Source organism: Microcebus murinus, chromosome 16, assembly GCF_040939455.1.
Source record: "Microcebus murinus isolate Inina chromosome 16, M.murinus_Inina_mat1.0, whole genome shotgun sequence".
Classification (NCBI taxonomy): Eukaryota; Metazoa; Chordata; class Mammalia; order Primates; family Cheirogaleidae; genus Microcebus; species Microcebus murinus.
In genome coordinates, this window is record NC_134119.1 from 67,972,896 (window position 1) to 68,000,868 (window position 27,973).

At 50.2% G+C, this 27,973-nt stretch overlaps 2 protein-coding genes across 4 annotated transcripts; one reads left to right on the top strand and one right to left on the bottom strand.

The window, feature by feature from the left end:
- Positions 1-978: 978 nt before the first annotated feature.
- On the bottom strand, positions 979-21,666 carry NOSIP (nitric oxide synthase interacting protein). The gene is made up of 9 exons (XM_012754309.3): positions 21,553-21,666; positions 7,157-7,227; positions 6,128-6,233; positions 4,902-4,983; positions 2,797-2,956; positions 2,593-2,711; positions 2,262-2,449; positions 2,031-2,139; positions 979-1,785 (listed from the first exon to the last, which is right to left on the bottom strand). The coding sequence occupies exons 2-9, from the start codon at positions 7,224-7,226 to the stop codon at positions 1,714-1,716; spliced, it is 906 nt and encodes a 301-aa protein (XP_012609763.1). The 5' UTR covers position 7,227; positions 21,553-21,666; the 3' UTR covers positions 979-1,713.
- On the top strand, positions 21,636-27,922 carry PRRG2 (proline rich and Gla domain 2). 3 transcript variants are annotated; one of them, XM_012754311.3, is made up of 8 exons: positions 21,636-21,708; positions 22,456-22,524; positions 23,187-23,324; positions 23,529-23,704; positions 23,888-23,927; positions 25,817-25,952; positions 26,834-26,980; positions 27,298-27,922. In XM_012754311.3, the coding sequence occupies exons 3-8, from the start codon at positions 23,240-23,242 to the stop codon at positions 27,314-27,316; spliced, it is 603 nt and encodes a 200-aa protein (XP_012609765.1). In that variant the 5' UTR covers positions 21,636-21,708; positions 22,456-22,524; positions 23,187-23,239; the 3' UTR covers positions 27,317-27,922. The 3 variants fall into 3 exon arrangements, with proteins under 3 accessions (XP_012609765.1, XP_012609764.1, XP_075849333.1); XM_012754310.3 differs by having other exon boundaries at positions 21,642-21,708; positions 23,227-23,324; XM_075993218.1 differs by lacking the exon at positions 21,636-21,708 and having other exon boundaries at positions 22,251-22,524.
- The last annotated feature ends 51 nt before the right edge of the window (positions 27,923-27,973 follow it).

Sequence of the window (27,973 nt, forward strand, 5' to 3'; positions counted from 1 at the left end):
CTTAGGGGGAGGACCTTGCCTGACTGCCCCCCAAAAGGGGTGTGTCTTAGGGGCTGTGAGCAAAGGAGTGAGATTTAGGTTCTTTTGGGGGGAATAAAGGTGCCAGATTAGAAACCCTTCAAGTTTTTACCGGGGCAGAGTGGTCTATGCCACATATTAACAGGATTGGGGTTCTCAGGGGGCTGACACTGGAAGGACTCGGGTGGTCGGGAAAGAGGATGGGTGAGGAAGGAGGGCATGACCCGAAGCTCTCCAGGTAGAAAAGGACAGGCTGGAGCTTGCTAAGGCAGAGGGCCCAGTGAGGGGGATAACCAGAGGAAGGAAGGGACAGAAGATGGGGGGAAGCACAGGAATGAGAGGTCTCCAGAGGTAGCTGGCCCCTAGATGAACTTGGCTTCTGCCACTCCCTTGAGCAGGTCAGACTATGCACAAGTTGTGCCTTTGCAGACTCTGCGGCCTGTTCTGTGAAATGGGTACAGGCATCCCTCTTCCAGGGCTGCGGCGAGGGCTCCAGGGGGCTGTAGACTGACAGGCTCAGTTCAGGCCCAGGCCACAAGGGCTCCTTGAATGGCAGTGCCAACTGAGCCAGTCTCCAAGGGCTGGGGGCCCAGGAGTGGGGTGTGAGGGCTCTCAGGGACCGAGGAAAAGTTCTAGAAGTGCCTGTGGGAGCCAATGCCAGGTTTGTGGGGCTCTCCGGGGTACAAGGAGGACACAGCCCATCCTCTTACTAAAATCTTTCCCTGCAGCCCGATATATTTATTGGTCCTACACTGGCCACAGCTTGACCAAAGGTCAGGGACACTTCATGATCCACTGATCGAATCTTGGTGCTGTGAACCTCACCTGGGCATTAGATGAGAAGCCACATACGAAAACAGAAAGGCGCTGTTCACTAACAGTACGTACAACACTGCAGTCTCGCTGTGGCTGAAACCCCCTTGTGCTCCCACAAGGACCAGAAAGGACAGGACCTAGGTATCACTGTTCAGCCAGGCGCCAACATTAATTAAGTCTTTATTTTTTAAATCTTTGCCTGACTGTATGTTCTACACATACAGTTTTGCACACTGCCCAGGGACTGCGTTGGTGAATAAATGGTTATTAACACCACTTTAAGGGCCGCCCCCGTGTTCCCAGGCAAGGCTGGCCCCCCAGGCCCGGATCTGGGCTTGCAGGTCTGCCTGTCCCCAACCGGTCCCCCACTCCCTCCGCTCCTGACATCTGCGAAGCTCTCTGCTGCCGCCGGGCCTTTGCACTGTGGTTTCCTCTTCCTTCCACCCTGCGGCAGTCAAGTGTGGGGACCTGGGCACCTTGGCGCCCCCGCTCACAGAACTTTACTTCCTCTGTGAGTCTTGTCACACTTTACTCTGGAAGATGCGTTCCCGAACATCTCACGTGCTACCAACTATAACTCGGGGAATCCTAACACAGGACTCGAGGGGATTCTATTAATATTTAGCCTATTAACGTGGCGCCCTCACAGGGTCATGGCTCAGACTTGGACTTCTGGCCACTTTGGACCAATTTTAATGCTACCCGTTTGTCTTCAACGCTGATTTTGCTCTTAACGTGAAGCCACATTCAGTATTCTCCGCCCGCTTTTGCAAACTCCAGCCTGCGCGCCACCGGGGCACTGCTCGCCTGACTGCGCGCTGCGAATGAAGGCGCCACGTCCACGCGCTCCCAAGCCCATTTATTTGGTGCCCTGCACACTCAGGCCTGCATCACTGGCCGCGACTTCTCGGCCTGCAGCTTCACTCCAGAGCCCGCGAAGCCGGTGCCGCCCTGGAAGAGGTGGGAAGAAGGGCGACGTGGAGGCGGGCTGCGGTTCCAGGTGGCAGTGGGGTGGGGGTGGGGTGGGGGTGGGGCGGGGCCGGTGTCCCATGCAGGTCAAGGCGGGTGCTGGCTAAGGAGGAGTAGGAGTTGGAGAGGAGGTGCAGCTGGGGGGGGCTATGGCTAAGGAGGGGGAGGGGAGTGTGGGAAGAGGGGTGGAGCCTTGGCGGTGGGGGGAGCAGCCCGCAGCAGCTCACCCGCTGCAGAACAATGATGTCCCGATCTGTGAGCTTGTCGCCAGTCACTGGGTCCACCATGTCCTTCCGAATCAGCTTCTCCACACACTCGAGGGTGACCACGGCCCCACTGCCACGAAGGTGAGGGCGGGGACTCTGATCAGGGGCCATCCCTGGGGGCCACTCCCCCCAAGCCGAGCCCACCCCACAGGCCCCGAGTTGTCCCTTCACTCCCCTCCACAGGTGACTCACGAGGGCCGCAGAACAGCACAGGGCGTGGCGTTGCTCAGGCTGTCTCGGGTCACGGCGCACACGTAGCGCTCGCTGCGTGTGATGAGCCCCACGCGGTCCACGGAGCTGTCGAGCGGCGTGAAGCGCACGGGGGTCAGGTCTGACATGCGCAGTGGCTTCCCAGACATGGGGCAGGTCACAGTGCGGGACTGCTCCGAGAGGAGAGGGAGAGTCAGCAGGCCCGGCTGGTGGCAGGTGGAGGGAGGAGGGGGCCCTGGGAGGGAGGGCAGGGGACCCTCGGGGCACTGGGGCACCCTGGTCCCCCCTGGCAAAGTGCCCCCTGGGGGCTCACTGGTTTCTCCAGCTTGGTGGCCTTGGCCTCAGGAGTCAGTGAAGGGATCCAGAAGCTGGGCAGCACTTTGTCCTTGTCCTTGCTTGGGGGACCCGCGCTGGGCCCTGGCTGGGCATCGTCTGTGGGGGAGGAAGAAAGGGGCTCAAATGCTGCACCCTGGACAGCGCCCAGTGCCCCACACACGGCGACTCCACTCCCTGTCACCTGGGCCGGTCCCGGAGGCGGCCTTGGCCGTGAAGGGGTTGAGGGGCCGGCTGACGATGGCCGCCTCCTTCTCCAGGAAGCCGCGCACGTGGTCCTGCGCCGCCGCCCGCTGCAGCTCCTTCTGCTCCTCGCGCCGGGCGCCCCGCTGCTTCTCGTAGGCCTGTGGAAGGGGACAAGCGGAATCTGGGGCTGGCATCTGCACTGCCTGGGGGCTGGGGGGTAAACTGAGGCCCACACAAGGCATTGCTGACGGAGCACTATTTGGCAGAGGCTGGAGACTGCCTGGCCAGGACCTTTCACTGGGTTCACAGTATTCTGTGGCTTGTCCCCTCCCTACTACACAACACTTAGGTCATTTCCGTGAGCCAGTTCGGGACTCTGTGTCTTCTGCATTCCTTGGCAGCAGAGTGGTCAATAGTTTAGGTGGAGCCAGAACGCCAGGGCCCAGACCCCATCTGTGTCACCTCAGTGGCCTGCAGTGAGCACTGTGACCTCTCGCAGCCTCAGTTTTCTCATCTGTAAAGTGAACTAACAATGATGACCCTACCGTGGTGGCTCCCTGGAAGGGTTACACAAGGTGATTTTTTTTTTTTTGAGATAGAGTCTCACTCTGTTGCCCGGGCTAGAGTGCGGTGGCGTCAGCCTAGCTCACAGCAACCTCAAACTCCTGGGCTCAAGCGATCCTCCTGCCTCAGCCTCTCAAGAAGCTGGGACTGCAGGCATGCGCCACCATGCTCAGCTCACTTTTTTAAATATATATTTTTAGTTGGCCAATTAATTTCTATTTTTTTAGTAGAGACGGGGTCTCTCTCTTGCTTAGGCTGGTTTCAAACTCCTGACATTGAGCAATCCTCCTGCCTTGGCCTCCCGGAGTGCTAGGATTACAGGCGTGAGCCACCACACCTGGCTGTTTCTTTTTATTTATAGTAGAGACGGGGTCTCACTCTTGCTCAGGCTTGTCTCAAACTCCTGAGCTCAAGCAATCCTCCAGCCTCGGCCTCTCAGAGTGCTAGGATTACAGGCATGAGCCACCGCGCCCGGCCCCAAGGTGAGTTTTAAAAGCACTTAGAACCTTGCCTGGCACATAGTGAAGAGTTCACTGAATGTCACCTGTTGGCCATATTATGTTTATTACATAGCGCATGTGCCAGACCGTGTCCTGGCACAGGGGACGCAGGCTTGAGACCTGGGAATAAGGCAGAGCCAATGTTCACGGAGCAGCGTGCTGTGCCGGGCAGGGCGTATGGCAAGAGGGTGAAGGTGTGTCGTGCTTGGCCCTGCCGGGCACAGTGCAGGTGCCTGGGCAGCGCTGCAGCTCGAGACTGCCCCGGGCCACCCAGCTGAGTGAGGAGCTAACAATGACCGATGCCTAGGAGGGCCTCCAACATGGCCTCGGTGATGAGGGAGCGACTGGCCAGCCACCTGGCTGTGCAGAGGACACAGGCACAGGGAGAGCCACTCACTTAAAACAAAAAGCGCAACAAACATGTGACCCTCAGTGTTTCCTTAGCTCCAGCAAGCCAGACGGGGAAGGGAAGGGAACAGGCCCACTGTGCCTCAAATGTGGAGATAAACAATGTCCCTCCTATGCACCAAATGGGCTCACCCATGGAAGGCCAGACCTGGCTCTAAGTAAACGCCTCAAGAATTCTGTACACATCTCCTAGGTGCCCCATGGTATCCTATAATTTGGCCTTGTCAGCCCATTTTACAGATGATGAAACTGAGGCCCAGAGAGGTGAGGTGATGTCCATTCATTCAGCAAGTCTTTACCAAGGATCTAGGCCACGGTGTGGGCAAGGCCTGCTCCCAGCCCTGGGTCCTGCAGTCTAGTGGGGGAAGTGGGTACGTGTCAGACAGCCACATGTAGAGTTACAACTGTGACAAGTGCGGAGAAAAGAGGTGAGTAGGTCAGACCCTGGACTAACAGGAGGTCAGAGGAGGCAGCGCCTCAGCTAAAATCTGGAGAGTAAGAAGGACGTAGCCAGGAAAAGTGGGAGGGCAGCACTGGCAAAGGCTGGATTAGGGGGCCCAGAGTGGCTCTGCACGTGAGCTCAGAACCCAAACCTCCCACCCACTCGCGCCCCTTCTTCCCATCCCTTCACCTTCAACTGCCGGGCGATCTCCTTCTTCTGGTGCAGAATGTACTCGAGGATCGCCTCGCGCTCGTACAGGTAGCCATCCGGGCTGCAGAGAGAGGACGGAATGAGAAAGACACGGACCTGGCCCAGGCCACACAGCTGGGCCTTCATCATCACATGCCACACATCGACTCCCTGTCCTGGGCGCCCACTGAGCGTCTCACGGGCAGCATCTTACTCGATGCTCAGCTCTCCGAGGTGAATTCTTGAGCCAGGACCACACTGTTTTCAATCTCGTGGCTGGGAAGGATGCCGTGTTGAGTAGGGAAGGCCTTGTACAGTAAGGGGTTAACTCAGCAGGCCTGGGTTGTCCAAACCCTGCACATTCCAAAGAAAGGACTGGCTCCTCGGAGACAATTTCTAAGCCCCTGGAATGTCCTGTCTGATAACAGTATCTTTGTTTACCTGGGGCCTGGGGCTACCTATGGTAACACTTGACCTCTGAGGGGCTGGAGACTACGGTCAGCCACATGAACAGTCAGCCATGTCTATGTGACCAACCCCAGTAAAAACTGTGGGCACCAAGGCTCCTGGTTGGCAATGCTCTGTCTATGCTGTCACACATTGCTGGGAGAATTGGGCACTGTCCATGTGACTCTACTGAGACAGGACAGCTGGAAGTTCATACTTGGTCTCTACTGGACTCTGTCCCATGCACCTTTCTCCTTTGCTGATTTTAACTATGAGTACAACAGCCTTGGTGAATTGTACAAGTTCTTCTAGGAAATAATGAGCCTGAAGTTGGCCTTGGGGACCCTGAACAACAGTCTACTCTCATTACTATCTCTATAAAACATACCATTATGCCTGGACACCTCTTTACAAAAATAAACAAACAAAAAAACAAACCATTAGTTGAGGGCATGGTAGTCATTAGATTAAGCACTTCTGAGCTTTACCATCAGAGGCAGGTAATGGTAAGTGTTCCACAACATGAGCTGTTAGGAGGGTCCAGGCAATGTTCTAAGAGCCCTTTGCCCTATTACAAATATTTTCTTTTGCTCCCACTGTGAAACAGATGCTAGGATCATGCCCACGTCTCAGATGAGAACACTGAGGCTCTGAGAGATTAAATTGCCTCCCCAGGGCACCTTGGACGTGCAAGTCGCCAGATCCATGCATGCAGCCCCTCTCTGTGTGGTGCACTTGCCCTTCCTGTCCTGCCCCTCCCTGCCCTGTTCTCTGCTCACGTGACAACAGGATCGTGGCAGGGCTGCAGCGACAGGCAACAGCAGTCAAAGTCCTTCACAGCATCCCGGCTCAGTCGGATGTTCTGGGTCCCATAGCCTGAGGCCGCTAGGGACAGAGAAGGGGAGAGTGATAGATGGGTAAAGAGATAGGAGATACGTCCCTCTCCAAAGCCCAAGAGAGAGGCACAGAGAGAACTCAGGGGTGGTGTGGGAAGACTCGGAGAGAAACAGGCAGTTAAGAGCTGTGTGTGTTGGCTGGGCGCGGTGGCTCACGCCTGTAATCCCAGCACTCTGGGAGGCCGAGGCAGGAGGATCATTTGAGCTCAGGAGTTCGAGACCAGCCTGAGCAAGAGCGAGACCCCGTCTCTACTAAAAATAGAAAGAAATTAATGGGCTAATATAAAAATATATAGAAAAAAATTAGCCGGGCATGGTGGCACATGCCTGTAGTCCCAGCTAAGGGGATTTGATCGGGAGGCTGAGACAGGAGGATCGCTTGAACCTAGGAGTTTGAGGTAGCTGTGAGCAAGGCTGACGCCACGGCACTCTAGCCCGGGCAGCAGAGCGACACTCTGTCTCAAAAAAAAAAAAAAAGCTGTGTGTCTCCATACTGGGGACAGGGGCTTCACAACCGCAAGAAGCGTTAATCCCCAGAGAGTAAGTGACAGACAGGCCATGTCACTGAGTGGCAGCTCTGAGAAGAGGCTGAGAGCTGACTCCCCTTGACCCTTTGGCTGTGACCAACCTCAAGGGCCTGTACCTCTTTGGGCCTCAGTTTCTTCTGAAACATGGCAGCTGAGAGGAGTAAATGAGTTACTCATTTACAGAAGGCACATGACACAGTGCCCCACACATGGGGGTGCTGGAGCATGTGGGCTGTTAACTACACGGTTGTGTAGTTAACAAGTGTGTGCGTGGGCTGGCGGGGGTGGAGTGGGGTGAGGGGTGGGGGACAGGAACACACAGAAAGCAAAACCAGAGGTGCAAAGTGAGGAGATGGTGAGTTCGAGACACATTCGATCCCTGTACCTGTGTCCTTCTTCTTCTCATGGTAGGTGTAGACGGCTCCTGCAGTGCAGTTCTTGCCGTGCCGTGTCATCCTGGGGGCGCAAGGGACAGTTGCAGGGCTGTAGTGACCAGAGGCAGCTGGCCTAGGGAAGACCTTTATGGCCCTCAGAGCTGATCTGCTCCCCCTCAATGGGAAAGCTGAGAGGGTGTGAGGAAGCGGGCACACACCATGTGTCTTCCAGCCAGAAAATCCCCTTTCAAGACTTACCTGAACGCATTTATATACTAAAACGCAACCTTTAAGAACAAAATAATTGGCCGGGTGCGGTGGCTCACCCCTGTAATCCTAGCACTCTGGGAGGCCGAGGCGGGAGGACCACTTGAGGTCAGGAGTTCGAAACCAGCCTGAGCAAGAGTGAGACCCCGTCTCTACTACAAATAGAAAGAAATTAATTGGCCAACTAAAAATATACAGAAAAAATTAGCCGGGCGTGGTGGCGCATGCCTGTAGTCCCAGCTACTTGGGAGGCTGAAGCAGGAGGATCGCTTGAGCCCAGGAGTTGGAGGTTGCTGTGAACTAGGCTGATGCCACGGCACTCTAGCCTGGGCAACAGAGTGAGACTCTTGTCTTAAAAAAATAAAATAAAAACAAAACACTTTTTATTCTGGAAGTTTTCAAACACACACAAAGTAAACACAAAAGTATAAAGAACCTCCATGTACCCATCCCCTGGGTCCAACAACTGGCAACATTTTGCCATCCTACTTTGATACTTTGATCATCACTGCAATCTCCCCTTTTAAAGTGGCTTTAGAGAGATATAATTCACATATCATAAAATTCATCCTTTTAAAGTATACAGTGCAGTGAGTGGTTTTAGTATATTTAGAGTTGTGCAACCATCACTCCTATCTAATTCCAGAACATTTTGATTGCCTCCAAAAGAAACTCAGGACTTATCAGCAGTCGCTTCCCCGAGCCGCCACCCCAGGGGAACCACTAATCGACTTTCTGTCTCTACAGACTTGCCTCTTCTGGACATATAAATTGAATTGCATAGGCCGGCTGTGGTGGCTCACGCCTGTAATCCTAGCACTCTGGGAGGCTGAGCCGCACGGATTGCTGGAGGTCAGGAGTTTGAAACCAGCCTAAGCAAGACCCTGTCTCTACTAAAAATAGAAAGAAGTTAATTTACCAACTAAAATATATATATACAAAAAATTAGCTGGGCATGGTGGCACATGCCTGTAGTCCCAGCTACTCAGGAGGTTGAAGCAGGAGGATCGCTTGAGCCCAGGAGATTGAGGTTGCTGTGAGCTAGGCTGACGCCACGGCACTCACTCTAGCCTAGGCAACAAAGTGAGACTCTGCCTCAAAAAAAATAAATAAATTGAATCGTATATTTGTCCTTGTACATCTGGTTTATTTCACTTAGTATGTTTTCAAGTTTAACCCACTTTTGTCACGTGCATGAGTACTTTACTCCTTATGTCTAGATAACATTTCATCATATAGATATACCACACTTTATTCAACCACTCTACAGCTGCATTTGGGTTGTTTCAACATTTTGGCTAATATGAATAGTGCTGCTAGCACTATTCAGTGTTTTTGTCTGAACACTCATTTTCAATTCTTTTGGGTATATATGTACAAGTGGAACTGCTGGGTCAAACTGAGAAATTGCCAAACTGTTTTCCACAGCATTTTATAACCCTTCTATATCCCACTAGCAATGCTTGAGGATTCCAACTTCTTCACATCCTCAACAACGCTTGTGACTGTCTTCTGTATTCTGACCAGCCTAATTAATTCAAACTGGTATCTTATTGTGTTTTTTTTTTTTTTTTTGAGACAGAGTCTCACTTTGTTGCCCAGGCTAGAGTGAGTGCCGTGGCGTCAGCCTGGCTCACAGCAACCTCAATCTCCGGGGCTCAGCGATCCTCCTGCCTCAGCCTCCCGAGTAGCTGGGACTACAGGCATGCGCCACCATGCCCGGCTAATTTTTTGTATATATATTTTTAGTTGGTCAATTAATTTATTTCTATTTTTGGTAGAGACGGGGTCTCGCTCAGGCTGGTTTGGAACTCCTGACCTTGAGCAATCCGCCCGCCTCGGCCTCCCAAAGTGCTAGGATTACAGGCGTGAGCCACCACGCCCGGCCCTTATTGTGGTTTTGATATGCATTTCCCGAATGACTAATGATGGGATTACAGGGTGTGCCACCACACCGGCTAAGCTTTCTATTTTTTGTAGAGACAACATTGCCTCTCCAGGTTGCCTAGACTGGTCTCAAACTCCTGGCCCTAGCTTCCCAAAGTGCTAGGATTACAGGTGTGAGCCACTGAGCCCGGCTTCTTTTTAGTTTCTTGATGGTGTCCCTTGACATGCACAAGTTTTTAACTCAATGAAGTCTAATTTACCTGATGTTTTCTTTTATTGATTATGCTTTTGGTAGTGTATCTAAGACATTCTTAGGCTGGGTGAGGTGGCTCACGCCTGTAATCCTAGCACTCTGGAAGGTCAAGGCGGGCTGCTCAAGGTCAGGAGTTCATAACCAGCCTGAGCAAGGGCGAGACCCATCTCTACTATAAATAGAAAGAAATTAATTGGCCAACTAATATATATAGAAAAAATTAGCCGGGCATGGTGGCACATGCCTGTAGTCCCAGCTACTCGGGAGGCTGAGGCAGCAGGATTGCTTGAGCCCAGGAGTTGGAGGTTGCTGTGAGCTAGGCTGACGCTACGGCACTCACTCTAGCCTGGGCAACAAAGTGAGACTCTGTCTCAAAAAAAAAAAAGAGACATTCTTAGACCAAATTTATGCAGATTTACTCCTAGGTTTTCTTCTAGGAGTTTTATAATTCAGATTTTACATTTATAGTTAATTTTTGTGTATGGTATGAGGTAGGGAGCCCCTCCCCCCTTTTTTGTATTTTTACTTCTTTTTTAGCTGCTGGAATGGGAAGGAGCCCATTTTTAAGTGCAGAAATCCTCAGATCCATGGAGGCTGAGCAGTCTTCACCAGGGCTCCTTGGCCAGTAAGTAGCTGGGGGGTCTTGGGGGGGGCGCGAAGGCCAGGCCAGCTTGGCCACCTGCATGCTTTTTTGTACCTTAAAAGGATTTAGTAAAATTAAACACTTGCCTCACTCATCTCTATACTGCCATCTAAAAATTCTCTTAAGCTTAAATAGTTGCAAAGGATACAAGTTCCAGCAATGTAAACCTGTAGCTGGTGGAATCTAAATACTGTAATGATTTGATACCTACCATCATCCATTTAAAAACTGTAAGAAAAAGCTCTGCTTCAACAGCAGGAAATTTTACATGTCCTGTTTTTCTCTTTGAACTTATATTTCCGTTCCAGTTCCCTCCCTGTCACTCATTTAACCTCATGTCTTTTATGCTCAAAAATATTTTAGCAATCATCCTGTATTATTTCTCTACAAGAAAACAATATGGATAGGGGCCAGACACAGTAGCTCACACCTGTAATACGAGGACTCTGGGAGGCCAAGGCAGGAGGATCCTTGAGGTCAGGAGTTTAGACCAGCCTGAGCAAGAGCGAGACCCTGTCTCTCCCATAGATAGAAAAAAATTGGGCAGGTATGGTGGTACGCACCTGTATTCCTAGCTACTCAGGAGGCTGAGGCAGGAGAATCTCTTGAGCCCAGGAGTTTGAGGTAGCAGTGAGCTAGAATCATGCCACTGCACTCTAGCCAGGGTGACAGAGTGAGACCCTGACTCAGAAAAAAAATTCATTTTTAAATTTCCCATGATTCCTAGGCCCCAACAGTCAAAATATTCTTCTAGATCAGTGGTTCTCAAAGTGTGGTCCTAGGCCTCTGTGGTCCCCTAAAACATTTCTAGAGAGTCCATAAGGCCAAAACTCTTATAATACTAAGGCATTATTTGCCCTTTTCAGTCACATTCTCTTACAAGCATACAGTGGAGTTTTCCAGAGGCTGCGTGAGGTGTGATATTACAGCACTAAGTTTGTGGTAATTTGTTATAGCAGCAATAGGTTAGTAATACAGTTACTAGGGAAATGCAAATTAAAACTTCACTGAGATCCCTCTACACACCCACTGGAAGGGTTACAATTAGACAGATGGGTGCAGGTGAGCACATGGAGCTACTAGAACCCTCATCCACTGCTGGGGGGTGGGTGCAGGCTGGTATAATCACTTTGGAAACCAACTGTTACTAGCTACGAAAGTCTGGAATATGCCAACCCTATGAGCCAGCAATTCCTCTCCCACGTTTATACCTAACAGAAGGGTGAACCTCTGCTTAACACAAGACACATATTACAGTGTTTAGAGCTGCCCTGTTCATAATAGCTCATAAACTGGAAACTACCCAAATGCCCATCAACGTGGAACAGATAAAGAAACCGGGGCATGGCCGGGCGTGGTGGCTCACGCCTGTAATCCTAGCTCTCTGGGAGGCCGAGGCGGGTGGATTGCTCGAGGTCAGGAGTTCGAAACCAGCCTGAGCAAGAGCGAGACCCCGTCTCTACTATAAATAGAAAGAAATTAATTGGCCAACTAATACATATAGAAAAAATTAGCCGGGCATGGTGGCGCATGCCTGTAGTCCCAGCTACTTGGGAGGCTGAGGCAGAAGGATTGCTTGAGCCAGGAGTTTGAGGTTGCTGTGAGCTAGGCTGACGCCACGGCACTCACTCTAGCCTAGGCAACAAAGTGAGACTCTGTCTCAAAAAAAAAAAAAAGAAAAAAAAAAGAAACCGGGGCATAGTCACATAATGGCAACAGCCAGCAATGAGAAAGAACAAGCTATTGTCACACCAGCAGCATGGCTGAATCTCACAAACACCACATGCGTGAGAGACTCCAGATACAAAAGAAACTTTACCAAGTGATTCCATTTATATGAAGTTCAAAAACTCACAAAAGTAATCATGGCATCACAAGTTAGGTTCCTTGGGGGAGTGGAAGTGACTGTGAGGGGGTAAGGTCTCTGGGAGGCTGGGAAAGTTCTGTTTCTTGATCTGAGTGCTAGTTACAAGGGTGTGTTCACTCTGAAAAGCCACTGGGCCTGACAGTTTGCTTTCTGTACTTCCATGTACATGTCAGAAAAAGAAATTAACGGTGGAGGAAACCCCCACTTTATCCAGGCAATCACTCCCCCTCAGCCCATCATGCATGTCCTCAGTCTGGATGTGGCTGTTGCAGACTTGTCCCCCGCATGGATGTATCCTCTTTGAGTTAACACCTGCGGACAGATATCTGTATCCATATGACAGAGCTGCAACAAACAGCTCTGTATGCCATGTACTTTGGCACGTGCATGAGGGTATCTGGGGGATAAATCCTTAAAAGTGGAATCACTGGCTTGAAGGACATTTTCATTTAAAATTTGGTTAGGGCCTGTAATCCTAGCACTCTGGGAAGCCGAGGTGGGAAGATCACTTGAGGTCAGGAGTTCGAGACCAGCCCGAGCAAGAGCAAGACCCCCGTCTCTACTAAAAATAGAAAGAAATTAATTGGCCAACTAATATATATAGAAAAAATTAGCTGGGCATGGTGGCACATGCCTGTAGTCCCAGCTACTCAGGAGGCTGATGCAGAAGGATTGCTTGAGCCCAGGAGTTTGAGGTTGCTGTGAGCTAGGCTGACGCTACGGCACTCACTCTAGCCTGGGCAATAAAGCGACACTCTGTCTCAAAAAAAAAAAAAAAAAAAAAAAAAAATTTGGTTAGGATTGTAGGCGTGAGCCACAGCCCGGCCTTGGTTAGAATTTGCAGTTGTCCAAATAGACTGTACAGATCGATTATACCTCCATCATGGGAAAGCCATTCCTCACACCTTCACCAGTTTCCTGTGACTGATGCCCACCTGTGCCTAGGTCAACGTGGCACCTCCAGCACCGTGCTGCAGAAAATGTGGTGTTGGTGACAGACTGGGAGAAGACATTTGTAACGTCTACAATCAACAAGGAACTAACACCTAGAATAGGCACTTCTACTATATTGCATGTGTTCCTAGAAATCACAGTGATATGCAAGATCTTGCAGTCAAAACCACAGGGCTTATGGAGAAAAAGGAACACAACACTCAAAAACTCTGCCAGTGATGCTCAAAGAAAAAGACAGGCTGGGCACAGTGGCTCATGCCTGTAATCCCAGCACTTTGGGACATGTGGGAGGATTGTTTGAGGGTCTGGGAGTTTGAGATCAGCCTAGGCAACATAACAAGACCCAGTTTCTACATTAAAAAAAAAAAAAATTAGCAAGCATGGTGGCACTTGCCTGTAGTCCTAGCTACTCAGTTTGGGTAACAGAGTGAGTGAAACTATATCTCTAAAAAAAATAAATAAATACAAATAAAATCAAAAAGAAAAAAAATAGGAAACCAACACAACTTACACATGTTAAATGGTTAAGAAATACTTCCACACTCCAAAACATATGGCATCTGCTCTTGACAAATCAAGTTTGAAGTTTGTTGTGGAAACGGACACTGGAAAAGGGGGGGACGTCTTGTGTGTCGCTGTGAGGAGGCGGAAAGAGGGTTATCTGAAATCTGATAGAAAGTTCTTATACCAGATGTGGATGGGTGTGGCTCCTAACACACACGGTGGAGCTGAGGCAGTGGCATATATGCGGGGCTCCTGTGTGTGTGTGTGTGTGTGTACCCTTTGCATATTCCTACACGCTCATTTCCACAGAATGCAGTTTCCTAGATTGGTCCAGTCTTTCTCAAGGACGCTCATAAGCAAATGTGAAATTCACACGATGTTCAAATTGTTCCTTAACATTTCAATTGCACTGGAATACATTTGCTTTTTCAAAACAAGCGCTATAGCAGAACTGACTATACACAGAACTCTAGCAAATCAACAGGAAAAAACCCAACTACCCCACTAGAAAAATGAGCAAAAGATATGAAGAGGCAGAAGAAATTTAGAAGCCTAACAAGCACAGAAGAGATGCTCAAACTCTCTACTACAGTGAGATGCTATTTTACACCTATCAGGCTGACAGGTGAGACTTTGAAAGCTGGGTAAGACCAAGGCTTGGTGGGGTTGTGGGGGTCCTGGGAACCATCAGGCAATGCTGGGGGGAGTGCGGACAGGCTCGGCCGTCTTGGAACATAGGCTGGTGGTACTTTGGCAAAGTGTATGTGATTCTGAACTTGGGCATATATGCCCCAAAGTCATTCCCAGAACTAACCCCAAAGGAGCAGGTATGAAGATGCTCACAGTGGTGCTATTTATACTGGAGGGGTGTCAAAGGTGGTACTCAGGCCGGGCGCTGTGGCTCACGCCTGTAATCCTAGCTCTTGGGAGGCTGAGGCGGGCGGATTGCTCAAGGTCAGGAGTTCGAAACCAGCCTGAGCAAGAGCGAGACCCCGTCTCTACTATAAATAGAAAGAAATTAATTGGCCAACTGATATATATATAAAAAATTAGCCGGGCATGGTGGCACATGCCTGTAGTCCCAGCTACCCGGGAGGCTGAGGCAGAAGGATCGCTTGAGCCCAGGAGTCTGAGGTTGCTGTGAGCTAGGCTGACGCCACGGCACTCACACTAGCCTGGGCAACAAAGCGAGACTCTGTCTCAAAAAAAAAAAAAAAAAAAAAGGTGGTACTCAAACGTGGTAACTGACCATGATGAGAGACTACCCAGCCTCGAAATGCAACAGACTAGCATCATGGGCGCTAAGCATCATGGGTGCATCTTAAAATCATAATGCTGGGTGAAAAACAAAAGAAATAAAATAAGAATCAATACCATGTGTGTAAATGAAAGCTACAGGTGCATAAAATGATCCATTTTAAAGAACAAAAGGCTACAAGTCACACATATCAGAGCAGCTGCATTCGGGAAAGATTGTCGCCTGTTCTCAAGTAGGCTGCAAGGACAGAAGTTGGAGCTGGGAGCACAACCAAGCCCCACCCCCCACCCCAACTATAGAAAGCAACTTCATCTTTATCGCCCCCTTCTGGTTATTTAAAAAAGCTTGCTTTTTACATTCAAAACTTGAAGCACAAACCTCTCTGAGTGACCTATAGAGCTCTCTCTCCCCCTACTGGCATCTTCTCCTGAGAAGCCAATGTTGTTTTTAGGCATATTTACATAGAACAAAAGCACAGACTAACAGTTTGATGGGTTTTGACAAATGTGTACACCCTGGTAACTACCAGCCCGACTAAGATACAGAACATTTGTTTCTACTACCCTAGAAAGTCCCCTCATGCCCATTCCTGGTGAATGTGCCCAAGGGTCCCCAAGAGGCCAGAGTGCTGCTTGTAGAAGCCGACCTTGATGAAACGACCCCACTTGACCCAAGGCCCCCTCCACCAGGCCCCTCCTCCAGCTCCCCCTGCCCCAGGCTTCTGAGTAAGCGTCCAGCACCTGCTGCCTCCCCTCGCTCACCTGCCACCCAGCCCCCCAACTGCCACTCAACGAAGGTCGCATTGACCTCCTCGCCAACACATTCCCCACTCTATTCTTAGTTGTCAACTGCCTTGACCCTCTGCGGTATTTGGCACTGGGCGCCTCTGCTTTCCCAGGGACGAGCTGGCTGGGCGTTTTGTGGCCAAGAACAGAGGTTTCTATGTGCATGGGGAATTTTCCCTCCAGGAGTGAGAGGGAGAATTTTTTTCATTTCTCAGGGTGATAATAAATAATAGTCACAAGGAACACCACACAATCCCTGACCACGTGAGCTCTCCAAGTCCCCAACCTCATCCATGCTCCAAGCTCAACCACCCTCTGAAGCCCATCGCCATCACTGCCCCATTGCCCACCCTGCAGATGGGCAACCAGAGGTTTGGAGGTGGATCCAATTGCCTAGGGCAGTGGTTCTCAAAGTGAGGTCCAGGGACCCCAGTGGTCCCTAAGATATTTTCAGGGAGTCCACACTATGATTTCCACAACACTGAAACATTATCTGCCTTTGTTGTTTTATTCTCTTCATGAGTGTATCACTAGTGGAGTTTTCTAGAAGCTGAGTGACTTGTGAGGATGTCATCCCTCTGACAGCTAATTGAATGTGTGCTGGTACATTCTTTCTTGGGTTTTAAAAAGGTCTCTTTTATGATGCTATGAAAGAAATCAGCACAAAAGGCCATATATTATATGAGTCCATTGATATGAAATGTCTAGAATAGGCAAATCCATAGAGCCAGAAAGTAGATTAGTGGTTGTCACAGGCTGGGGGGCGGGGGAGTGATTGCTAATGGGCACAGGGTTTATGTTTGTGGTGATAAAAATGTTCTGGAATCTGGAAGTGGTAATGGATGCAACATGGGAAATATACTAAGACCCACTGACTTTGTACGCCTTCAATGGGCACATTTTACGGTATATGCATTCTAGCACCAATGACTTTTTTTTTTTTTTTTTTTTGAGACAGAGTCTCGCTTTGTTGCCCAGGCTAGAGTGAGTGCCGTGGCGTCAGCCTAGCTCACAGCAACCTCAAACTCCTGGGCTCGAGTGATCCTTCTGCCTCAGCCTCCCGGGTAGCTGGGACTACAGGCATGTGCCACCATGCCCGGCTAATTTTTTATATATATATCAGTTGGCCAATTAATTTCTTTCTATTTATAGTAGAGACAGGGTCTCGCTCTTGCTCAGGCTGGTTTTGAACTCCTGACCTTGAGCAATCCGCTCGCCTCGGCCTCCCAAGAGCTAGGATTACAGGCGTGAGCCACAGCGCCCGGCCACCAATGACATTTTTTAAATGTCTCCACTTTAATTTCTCATATGGCAAATATTGATTTCTGTGACTCACATAAACAAAAGCACTTTGGAGTCCTCTCAGTAATTTTTAAGATCCTGAGACCAAAAAGCGTGAGAACCTCTGGCCAAGGGTAGAAGAGCTGCTAGGTGGCAGGGCCAGGATTTCGAAACTCCGGAAGCTGGAGCTTCACCCACCATGCTATACTGTCTCCTCAGCAAGGCCAATTTCAAAATAGAAAACAGAACTACTGCCATCTGCTGTCACCAGCATTTCAAGAGGAAACAGCCAAAGAGCAGGAGCACCCAACATCAGCTATTGTTCACCATCATTCCCACTTCACAGGGGGAAGAAACAGGCTCGCAGAATCCCACAGCTGGGAAGTGGCAGAGCCGAAATTCAAACTCAGGCAGCCAGGCTCTCCAGCCTGCCCCTTAACTAGGTGACAACTGTCAGTCCTCCCAGGAAGGTCACACAATCTGAGAATAAAGGCCAACCTGTTTTGTTCTTTATACAAAGCCTTTGAAATCCAGAGTACATTTTACTCTTCCACCACATCTCAATAATTAAGATGCTAAATTATCATTAGAGATACTTGACCCATATTTAGGTTTTGTAAAATTTAGTTACAAATGTAGAGTCATGTACCCCCGTTGTTTCAAACAGACTTAAAAAGTTTTCTCATAACTTTCTTTCTAGTTGGTGTGAATGGGAAAAAAAAAGAAGTTTTCTATAACTGGTTTAAATTAAGATTAATTAAAATTAAATAACATTAAAAATTCAGTCACTCAAATACACAGGCCACACATCAAAGTGCCCCATAGCATTCTGGGACTAGTGGCTGTTGCCTGAGTAGGCAGTGCAAACAGCACAGCACAGAAGGACTTTTTGGCAGCCAAGTTTGACCCAAGTATCCGTGGCCTTGACCAACCACTGTGCCACCTGGCTGCAGGTGGCCTCAGGCACTGTGCTGGACTCTGGGAGTGGATGGGACTGCTCTTGTGTGCTTTGTCTTCCCCTAGAAGTCCTGTCCTCTTCCCCCTCCCAAGCTCCATCAAGGTGTGTCTCTGCTGAGAAGCTTGATTCTCCAGGATGAGTTAGTTTGTACTTGACAATGCCCTGAATTACATCCACTACAGCCCCATCCTCCTGTATTTTCCCCTCCACACTAGGAGCCCCTGGATGGTGGGACCTGGGTTGGATGCCAGTCTGGGTCCCAGCATTGCCTGGCACCCAGGAGGTCTCAGATATGTCACAATAGGATCAGTTAGCCTCCTCCAACCCTAGGGCCCGGGGAGGTGCATTATCAATGAACTAATCATCCAGCTATTACATTAATACATTAATGATTAATAAATAATACATTAATCACCAAAGCACTAATAGAAGTAATCATATCTTTCAAGCACTTATTATGGTTCAAGCCCTGTAAGATGCACTTTCCACATCTGAACATATTTGGTCCTCATGACCCCTCCCCAGGTTCTTCCCATTTTACAGAAGAGAAAGTTGAGGCTTGGGGAAATTGGTCTCTTCCTCAGTCTGTTCTTGACAAACTAGCCTGGGGGAGTTTTTCAAAATGGAACTTTGATTAAGACACACTCTTCAACTGCTTCTTGGACATGGCTCAAGATAAAAACCAAACTCCTCAGACAGTAAGTGTAGGAGGAATGAGAGAACAGAAAACCATCATTTTGGCCTGGTGAGGTGGCTCATGCCAGTAATCCCAGCGACTAAAGAGACTGAGGTGGGAGGATCACTTGAGGTTAGGAGTTTGAGACCAGCCCCTGGGCAACATAAGAAGTCCTCACCTCTACCAATATTTTAAAAATTAGCCTCAAGTGGTGGCACATGCCTGTAGTTCCAGCTGCTTGGTAGGCTGAGGCAGGGGGATCACTTGAGGCCAGAAGCTGGAGTTTGCAGTAAGCTATGATCACACTCCAGCCACTCCAGCAGTCTGGGTCACAGAGTGAGAACAGGTCTCTAAATAAATAAATAAATAAATAAAAATAAAATTGATAGTGGTGATCGTTGCACAACTCCATGAATATACTAAAAACCAATGAATTGTACACTTTATTATTATTATTTTTCGAATGGCAGGGTCTCACTGTTTTCCCAAGCTGGTCTTGAACTCATGGCCTCAAGCAACCCTCCTACCTCAGCCTCCCAGATTGCTGGGGTTACTGGTGTGAGCCACTGTGCCGGGCCCAACTGTATACTTTAAATGAGTGAACTACGGTGGCTCACGCCTGTAATCCTAGCTCTCTGGGAGGCCGAGGCGGGCGGATTGCTCGAGGTCAGGAGTTCGAAACCAGCCTGAGCAAGAGCGAGACCCCGTCTCTACTATAAATAGAAAGAAATTAATTGGCCAACTAATATATACAAAAAATTAGCCGGGCATGGTGGCGAATGCCTGTAGTCCCAGCTACTTGGGAGGCTGAGGCAGGAGGATTGCTTGAGCCAGGAGTTTGAGGTTGCTGTGAGCTAGGCTGACGCCACGGCACTCACTCTAGCCTGGGCAACAAAGCGAGACTCTGTCTCAAAAAAAATAAATAAAAAAAAAAATAAATAAATAAATGAGTGAACTATATGCATTATGAATTATCTCCCACTAAAGCTGATTAAAAGACAAAAAAAGGTGCCACACAGGATATGGGTTTGGACTGCAGAATGGAGTTATCTGATCCCTGGCATGGAGGAACAAGTAAAAAGAGCCCACAAAGAAGAAAAAAGACAAATTCAGATGGTGGGATGTTCCACAGAATAACTGACCTCTTTTTTTCAACAAATCAATTACACCAAGAAAAAAACAGGGTGGAGTGGAGAGGCGATAGTTCTAAATTAAGACAGATTTAAAAGACACAATAGCAACCACTTAACTAGATCTTGATTCAAACAAACCAATAGTTAAAAATAAAAGCATTTTTCAAAAAAATAAAAGCATTTTTGAGACAGTGGATTTGAGTATGGACCATCTAATGGATAACAGTCTAGGATAATGGTTGTTTTTATAAAATGTGATAATGGTAAAATGGTCCCTTAAGAAAATGTTCCTGGTTTTTACAGAAGTACCCTGTTAAATAAAATTTATAGGAGGTGATTGGTTTGGACTGAGGTCTAGCACTAGGCGCAACAAAACAAACCAAAATGGAGTCACTCATGCCCAAGTTCCATGCTTCTAAGCCCAAACTAAGTTGTTTATCTGATCTTCTGAGAAATCAGGACAGAGAGAAATAATAGCCAAACCCCCCAAAAAGGCCAGTTTTAGCCCACAAGATAAGGAAGTCCTGGCACCTCTACTTTAGTAGTCCCCTCTACTTTAACCTTTAACTTGAATCAACTAACCTGCTTTTCATTTTCTGTTTCTGCTTTCCTCAGCTCTTTTCTGTCTATAAGAACAAACTCCTCTGCTCAGCTCATCAGAATACTCATTTTATTTTATAGAATTAGGTGTTGCCTGCTTCTCAAATGGCAAATAAAAGCCAATTAAGATCTTTAAACTATTTTTTAAATTTTACTTACTTACTTATTTATTTATTTTTGAGATAGATTCTCACTCTGTTGCCCCGGCTAGAATGCCATGGCATCAGCCCACCTCACAGCAACCTCAAACTCCTGGGCTCAAGCCATCCTCCTGCCTCAGCCTCCTGAGTAGCTGGGACTACAGGCAAGCAACACTAAGCCTGGCTAAGTGATTTTCTATTTGGGGGATAGACAGGGTCTCACTCTTGCTCCGGCTAGTCTCAAACTCCTGACCTCTAGCAATCCTCCCACCTTGGCCTTCTAGAGTGCTAGGATTACAGGTGTGAGCCACCACACCCGGCCTTTTTAAAAATTTTGTCTTTTTGACTATCCTGAAGTGGTTAGGGGCAAAATGTCATGATGCCTAGGATTTGTGATTTGTCTTTTAGCGTATTATGGGGGTACAAGTGTTAAGGTTACACATACTGCCCATGCCCCCTCCCCCCTCGAGTAAGAGCTTCAAGCGTGTCCATACCCCAAATGTAGGATTTGTCTTAATAGCTTTAAGCTTAAAAAACATGCAGCAAGTATGGCAAAAATAATTGGTAAATTGGGCGACAGGGATTGTTATACTCTTTTCTCACTTTTATATGTTTGACCATCTTCATAATAAAACATTAACATAAAACTGCTCCAAGGACCCTTCAAGGCCCAAGTTCACACAGAATCAGCAGCATAATCGGGACGTGAATCCAGGACTGCCTGACCCCAAAGCTCCACAAAGGAAAATGTTAAGCCCTACATCATTCCGAGAGGGAAGGGCTGTCAAAAAGGTAAAGAGAAGGCGGTGTCGGGCGACTGCATAATCCAGTACCAATCGGCCTCCCATCACAATCTGGGAAACTGAGGCCAGGAAAGGAGTTCTCTCCGCAACTCCCACTCCTCAGACGGTCCCCTACGACCAAGTCCCAGTCCCCTCCCATCCTTGGGACCACCAGCCCACAGCCCTGTACAGCGGAAGTACAACTCTCATGAGAACTTCCCGATGGACGTCGGTTATCTTCAGGGGATGCTGGTAGATGTAGTTTGGCTTCAAACTCCGGGCCGCCCGGAGAGCTCGGTTAATGATTGACAGGGAGTCAGGAATCTGACATCTTGCCCGTGTCTCCCCGGGGACCCCAGGTCTCTAAGCCGCGGGAAAGCGATCCCAACAACACTATCCCTCCACTGCCTGGCACTCACCTCACAAACAACTCCTCGTTCCTTAGTCGCTTCTTCAACTGTACCTCTAGACCGGAACACAGCACTGTTTTCCCTTTCCGCTCCGTCCACTTCCGCCGGGCAGAAGATACCGGAAGTAGAGCTGCCCCTAGTTGCAGAGGTGCCTCGCTGGGCTTGGTAAGTCCTCTCTTTTTCTTTTCCTCCCTCCGGAAACGTGAGTGACAACTCGAAGGTTCCGGTTATTGAAACTGGTATGAATATGAGGAACGCTTGCTATGTACTAGGCATTTTCCAGGGCGGTCGATTTCCTGCTTGATTACCAGGCTTTGAGTCTCTCGAAGCCCGGGTTTAAGGACTAACCGCTTCCCCCAAGCAATTGGGAAACCTAATTCCCCAGATATATCATCCACTTTTCTTGCTGCATCTTAAGAGACAAGTGAGAGGGGACAGCTTTGCTCCCATTTTGTAGACAGAGCAATTGAGAAATTGGAAGCCAAAGTCATTCGAATCACCCTAAGGAAACAAGGATTTACTACTATGGCAATGCCCAGCTATCCCAGAGAGCAAGGCATACCATTCCCCCCAGTTTCTAAATATCTAGAGACCCAGATATTTATTTCCCTAGCTTGACAAGGTGAGCTTCCAGGGGAGTGAGAGACCAGACAGGGGGACAAGGAGGAGGCTCAAATTCAATCCCCTAAGTGCCCCACGGTGTCAGAGACCTTGGCTTCCCTATGGGGCTCTGGCCTTTAAGCCTTTCATCCTAAGGTCCCTTTAAATACTTTGTCCCTTACCTGAGTCCCGCCCAGAGTAGGTAATCGAAAGCCACGCCCCTCGGCCAGAAACCGGGATCAGGCCTGGTTACAGGGAGTGGGACACCCCTCCTCCTTCTCCCCTCCCCTCTTCCCTGTCCCCCCTTCACAGCTGGCTGCAGCTGGCCAAGGAGGCCCCAATCGAGGAGGAGGGGGCGGCAGTGCTCACAGGTCTGGGCAGGTAAGTGAATGTCCCTGTAGGCAGAGTCTGGCTTAGGGACCCAGGCATCCTGGCTTCCCGCCTCTCAGAGACCCAGAATTTTGGGGTCCCTAGACCCAAGAGTCCAGGCCCTTGCCCCCTCTTGCCCCTGGACCCAAGAATATATACAGTCTCCTGTCCCTGCCTCTCCTGTAATCTTTGTTGTTTGTGGGTGGATGTGGCCATGGGCACAGAGAGAGGCATAAGTGGAAATTGCCAGGGAGGAAGGACTCCAGATCACCCATAGACATGTTTATGAGCACCTACTATGTGCCCAAAATTGCACTGGGTCCTGCAGACACAGTGGGGAAAGAGAGAAGCTCCCTGCTTCTGGCTCTTGTCTCTGGGGGTGCCCTGCCTTCACTCCTGGCTCTGACACTGCAAACAGTATGATCTTGGGCAAGTTATTTTACCTGTCTGTTCCTCAGTTTTCTCATCTATGAAATGGGGTTAATAATTTGATGTAAATGATCCGAAGTAAAAAAAAATTTAATGGGGATAATAAGAGGACTGCTATGAAAATTAAAATGAGTTGATATAGGGAAGATAAACAGTGTCTGGGACAGAATACAGCTAAGTGTCTGCTACTGTTGTCACTCGTGGACCAGAGAGTCCAGGCAGGGAGACCTTGCCTCCTTCCCCAGGGGCTGAGGCACCTGTTGTCTATACCACACCTGGTTCCAGGTGTCCACAAAATATGAGGGGCCAGCCCTCTCTGCTGCTGCTGTACATGGGATTGACCACCTGTCTGGATACTTCACCCAGTGGGGAGCAAGACCAAGGTGGGTGTTCGGGGGAGGCACCAGTGTCCAGATGCTTGACCTCTTCCTTCCTGTGACTCAGTAACCCTTGCCTCTAGTCCCCTCCTTCCCCAGGAGTCCAGGGCCCAACCCTCTCCTCCCCCAGGACCCCATACTTCTCCATCCCCTTATGTCCTCAGCCTTAGGAACCCTCTGTTTTTCTGTCCCTCATGTCTTTGGGTCCAGAACTCTTCCTGGGCTCCCCAGAGGCCCAGAGCTTCCTGGGTAGCCGTAGCCGGATTCCAAGAGCCAATCACTGGGACCTGGAGCTGCTCACACCAGGAAACCTGGAACGGGAGTGTCGTGAGGAGAGGTGTTCCTGGGAAGAGGCGAGGGAGTACTTTGAGGACAACACGCTGACAGTGAGGGCCTCAGGACCCTGGAGTTGGGGCCCTCTGTCTTCCCCAGGCACCGGGGGAGGGGGTGTCCTGGCCTCAACTCCCTCCTCCCTGGCATTCCAGAGATCAGGGTGGACTGGCTTGGGGGGTGAATATTCCAGCTGAACTGCTGCCTTCATCCTTCTCTTCCACTCCTCCCCCTCCAAGGAGCGCTTCTGGGAGAACTACATCTATAATGGCAAAGGAGGTGAGTGGGGGGCTGATGCTCTCTTTTGTTCAGTTAAGGCAGCCCCTTCTCATGAAGGCCAAAGCAACATCCCCCACCCCAAATAAGGCACAAGAATCATCTGTCCCCCCAATTCCCTGCTCCCTGAAGATGGTTGTTAAAGAAGTCCCCTCCCTTGAGACCAGAGCCCTGCCTTAGGAACCCACATCTATTGGACTACTAGGTGGAGGTCACATGTCCCCAGGAAGGGGGAAGTGCGGGTGGAGGAGGGAAGGGTTCTAGCCACAGGGCCTGTCAGGCCTTAGGCTCAGAGGGGTGGACCCACCTGAGTCCTTCTCTGGAGTCCCCAGCCCCTTTGGCAGCTTGGTTTCTGGGGGATGCTCCCTAGCAACGGGGCCAGGGAACCTGGCCATTCTGACCTGTCCAGTTTGCCCATCCCCAACCTGTCTTCTGGGTTCTGAGGCCCCATCTTGGCTGCAGGCTTGTTGCTAAGGGGGGCTGCTCCTTAGCAACGGGGCCCAGCCAGGCCAGACCAAGGAAGCTTGAAGCAGTACCTGCCTGGCTTGCCCTCCCCCATAGCGCCATCCTAGCTGCTGCCTGGTTGCTAAGGAGGCCTTCTCCCTAGCAACTGCATCTAGCCAGGCTCCAGGACCCAAGGCCTTCTGCCCATTGGAGGACCACCCTCTGGGCACCAGATACCCCACCTGCTTGTGGCCTAGTTGGTTGCTAGGGGCAGATGTGCCTTAGCAACAGGCCCTAGGTCTGGGCTGGAGTCCTCACATTGGAGCCTGGTTGCTAGGGGAGGCAACTCCTTCCCTGCAGGCCATGCCAGGCCTAGTGGCTCCTAGAATCCACCTGAAACAAGCCAGAATCCAGAGGACCTACTTCCTCAGTGCAGCTTTTTGCTAAGGAGGCTAAAACTCTTGGGGTTTACTGTTTGAGGAAAGCCTGTGTACCCAGTGCCAAAGGAAGTCTCCCCAGCAGTAATAGCTAGCAAGGCCTGCCCATGCCCCCTTGGCCTTGGATTGCTAAAGGGGGCTGTGCCTTTGCAAGAGGTCTACATGAGTTCTAGACTCCTAGTTATTTGGGGGGTCTCCCTACGTTCCCCCATTGTTAAGTAAATTTTTCTTAGACTTCTGGTAACATTCAGAAGCCTTCCTGTGACTTCTGCACTTCCTTCAGAGTTGAGGCCTCGGCCCTCAGTAGCCTGGTTGGTAAAAGGGGCTGCATTTTCTCAAAGTGAATGCAGCATTGCCAGAGAAAATACAGGAACATCCCCTTATGTCCACCCTCAGTTAACTTTGAATTTCAGATACAGAGTGAAAAAATTTTTAAATATAAGCATGTCCCAAATAGTGCATGGCACATACTTATACTAAAATATTATTTGTTGTGTATTTGAACTTCACATTTAACTGGGTGGCCTGTATGATGATTGCTACATCTGGTAGTGCCCAGTGTATGGGCCTCTTGAAGCCTTTGGGTTCCTGAGCTCCCCACCTACCTTCAGTGTGTCAAGTCAGCTGCCCACTCAGTGGACAGGTCCCTTAGGAGGCTGTGCCCCTCGACTCATGGGGACTTGAACTTCCCTGTGTCCTGGGAGGGCCTCTCTTGTCGTGTGGGTACAGCCACTGTAGTTATCATAGGTGAAGTTATCACAGGCCTCTTATGCATTTGATGTCATTGAGTTTTCACAGCTAGTGGCACAGGGGTTAGGGTTCCCATTTTACAGAGCAGGAAATAGAGGCTCAGAGAAAGGTGTCAGGTGAATTGCCTGAGGTCACAGGGCTAGGAAGTGGCCCTAGCCCTGCCTTGCCCCATAGTCTATACTGCTTATGGGGAAGGGATTTTGATGTTGGGGTGGGTGGCATCCCTTGAGACAGTGGCTCCCCTCCCCCCTCTCTCCACAGGGCGTGGACGAGTGGACGTAGCAGGCCTGGCAGTGGGGTTGACATCTGGCATCCTGCTCATTGTCCTGGCTGGCCTGGGAGCCTTTTGGTATCTGCATTGGCGACGGCGCCGAGGCCAGCAGCCCTCTCCCCAAGAGTAAGGCGGCTTCAGGGAGGAGACTGTGGAGAGCAGGGGAGGGAGGGGATGGCCTAAGGACTGGGGGCAGGTGGGCACTAAAGATCTGAGGACACAGCTACGTACAGAGTGAGTGTGTGAGCTTGCTTGTTTCTGGTTGTGGCATCTGTCTGTGTAAGTCCTCACTCAGTACCTGGCACAAAGTAGGAGCTCTGTCCACATTTGCTGCCTGCCTGTCTTTATGGTACAGCGTTTCTGCAAGATTATCACTCTGAATAGTATATCTGGTGAGACTACATCAGCCTATGTTACTCTGTAGCCTATGGTCTGGGGGTGTCTGTGGTACGTCAACTTCAGTGGTGACAGGGTGCAACATTGTGTGTGTGTGTCTGTAGGAGTTGTTTAGAAGTGTCTTTCTCACTGGTAGGGTCTGAGAGGGTGTACAAGTGTCAGTCTTGGAAGTGTAGTGGGTCGCAGGGGTTAGGATGAGTTTGTCCTCGGAGTGGATCTGGAAGATTTGTGACTATATCTCTGTGTTGTATTACCATGTGTGTGGATTGGCTGAGTTCTGTTTGTGTGTGTGTCAGCTTGCCTCTCTGCAGGGCTGGCTTTTTCTCCATTCCTCTGCCTGTGTCTGGGACACTTGTGTGTCTGTGAATGAGTCTCTCCGTGGTTGTTGATTTCTATGTCTGCTTGTCCATGTGCATCTGTCTGTCATTTTGAGGCACTTTTCTGTGTGAAGGGCTAGGCTGAAGGTGACCCTCTTTTTCTCTGGTCCGTCTCCCTTCCATATCTGTCCTCGTTGTCACCCTCAGAGTCCTGTCTCCTAGGTCCTCTCTCTTTCTCCCAAGTCTCTCTATCCTGTAGGTTTCACCTGCTAACTGCACTTTTTCTGTCCCCAGGGCCGGGCTCATCAGCCCTCTGAATCCCCTGAGCCCTTTGGGCCCACCAACGCCCCTGCCTCCACCCCCACCACCAGGCCTCCCCACCTATGAGCAGGCGCTGGCAGCCTCTGGGGTGCACGATGCACCTCCGCCCCCCTACACCAGGTATGGGGCGGGGCTTCTGTTCGGGGGCGGGGCACAGAGGGGCGGGCACTGTTGGAGGAGGGGCTTGGGCTCAGAGCCAGGACTTGGAATTTGGGGCTTATTGCCTGGGGCGGGGCTTGGAGTGCGGGGGCGGGGCCCTATGCCATTGTCTGGGGGCGTGGCCCAGCGTTATCTGTGTGGAGCATTACAGGAGGGTGGGGCTTGTGCCCAGAGGGTCCGGGATTGGCTGAGACGCCAAGGGCGGTCCGAGTGGTCTTGGTTGAGGGGGGAAAAAACAGCCGGATCTTTGACTCCCTACTGTGCCGCTCCTCTTGCAGCCTCAGGAGGCCTCACTGAAGAGCTGCCACCCAGCCTCAGCTCGCGGGTGCCCCTGATTGACACCGGATTCCGGAAGCCCCCAGGCCTCTTAGACTCCGGAGCTGAACTTGGGGGGATGATGGGAGTGGGGGTTCTCTGGCCTGTGGCCTACCTTGCCACACGTTTCCGCCGAATACGGATACATACGTCCCCGGCCAATGTGTTCCCGCGTCCCGGCCCCTAGTGCGTCCCCACGCTCTCCTGACCATGAGTGCAACCACTGGTCCCACCCCTGGGATAGGCATGCGCATGTGGAAACTCGGACCCCGGAGCCTAGGCCGGGTGTGTGGTCTTGCGTGTGTGGGCAGATATGACCGGATTATCTATTCCCGTCCCACGGGGCACGCACACAATGAGCCCCTCCTGTGCATACGTGTGTCTTTGTGCACTCCCGGTGCGCGCACAGGGGCGCTTCGTAACCCAGGGAAGAATGGGGGGCATATTTGCAAGCATGCTCGGTGGAAGCAGGCTCGAATGCCGGCGAACTGGAGTTAAACTGTTACCCTAAATAAACGCCCTTTGGAAAGTAGACCCCAAAACGCTCAAACAATGCAAATAAATAAAAATCTAATGAAATGAACCGCATTTCCCGGCGCATCGGAGCTGGTTTTCTGTGCAAACGCTGCGCCCTACACC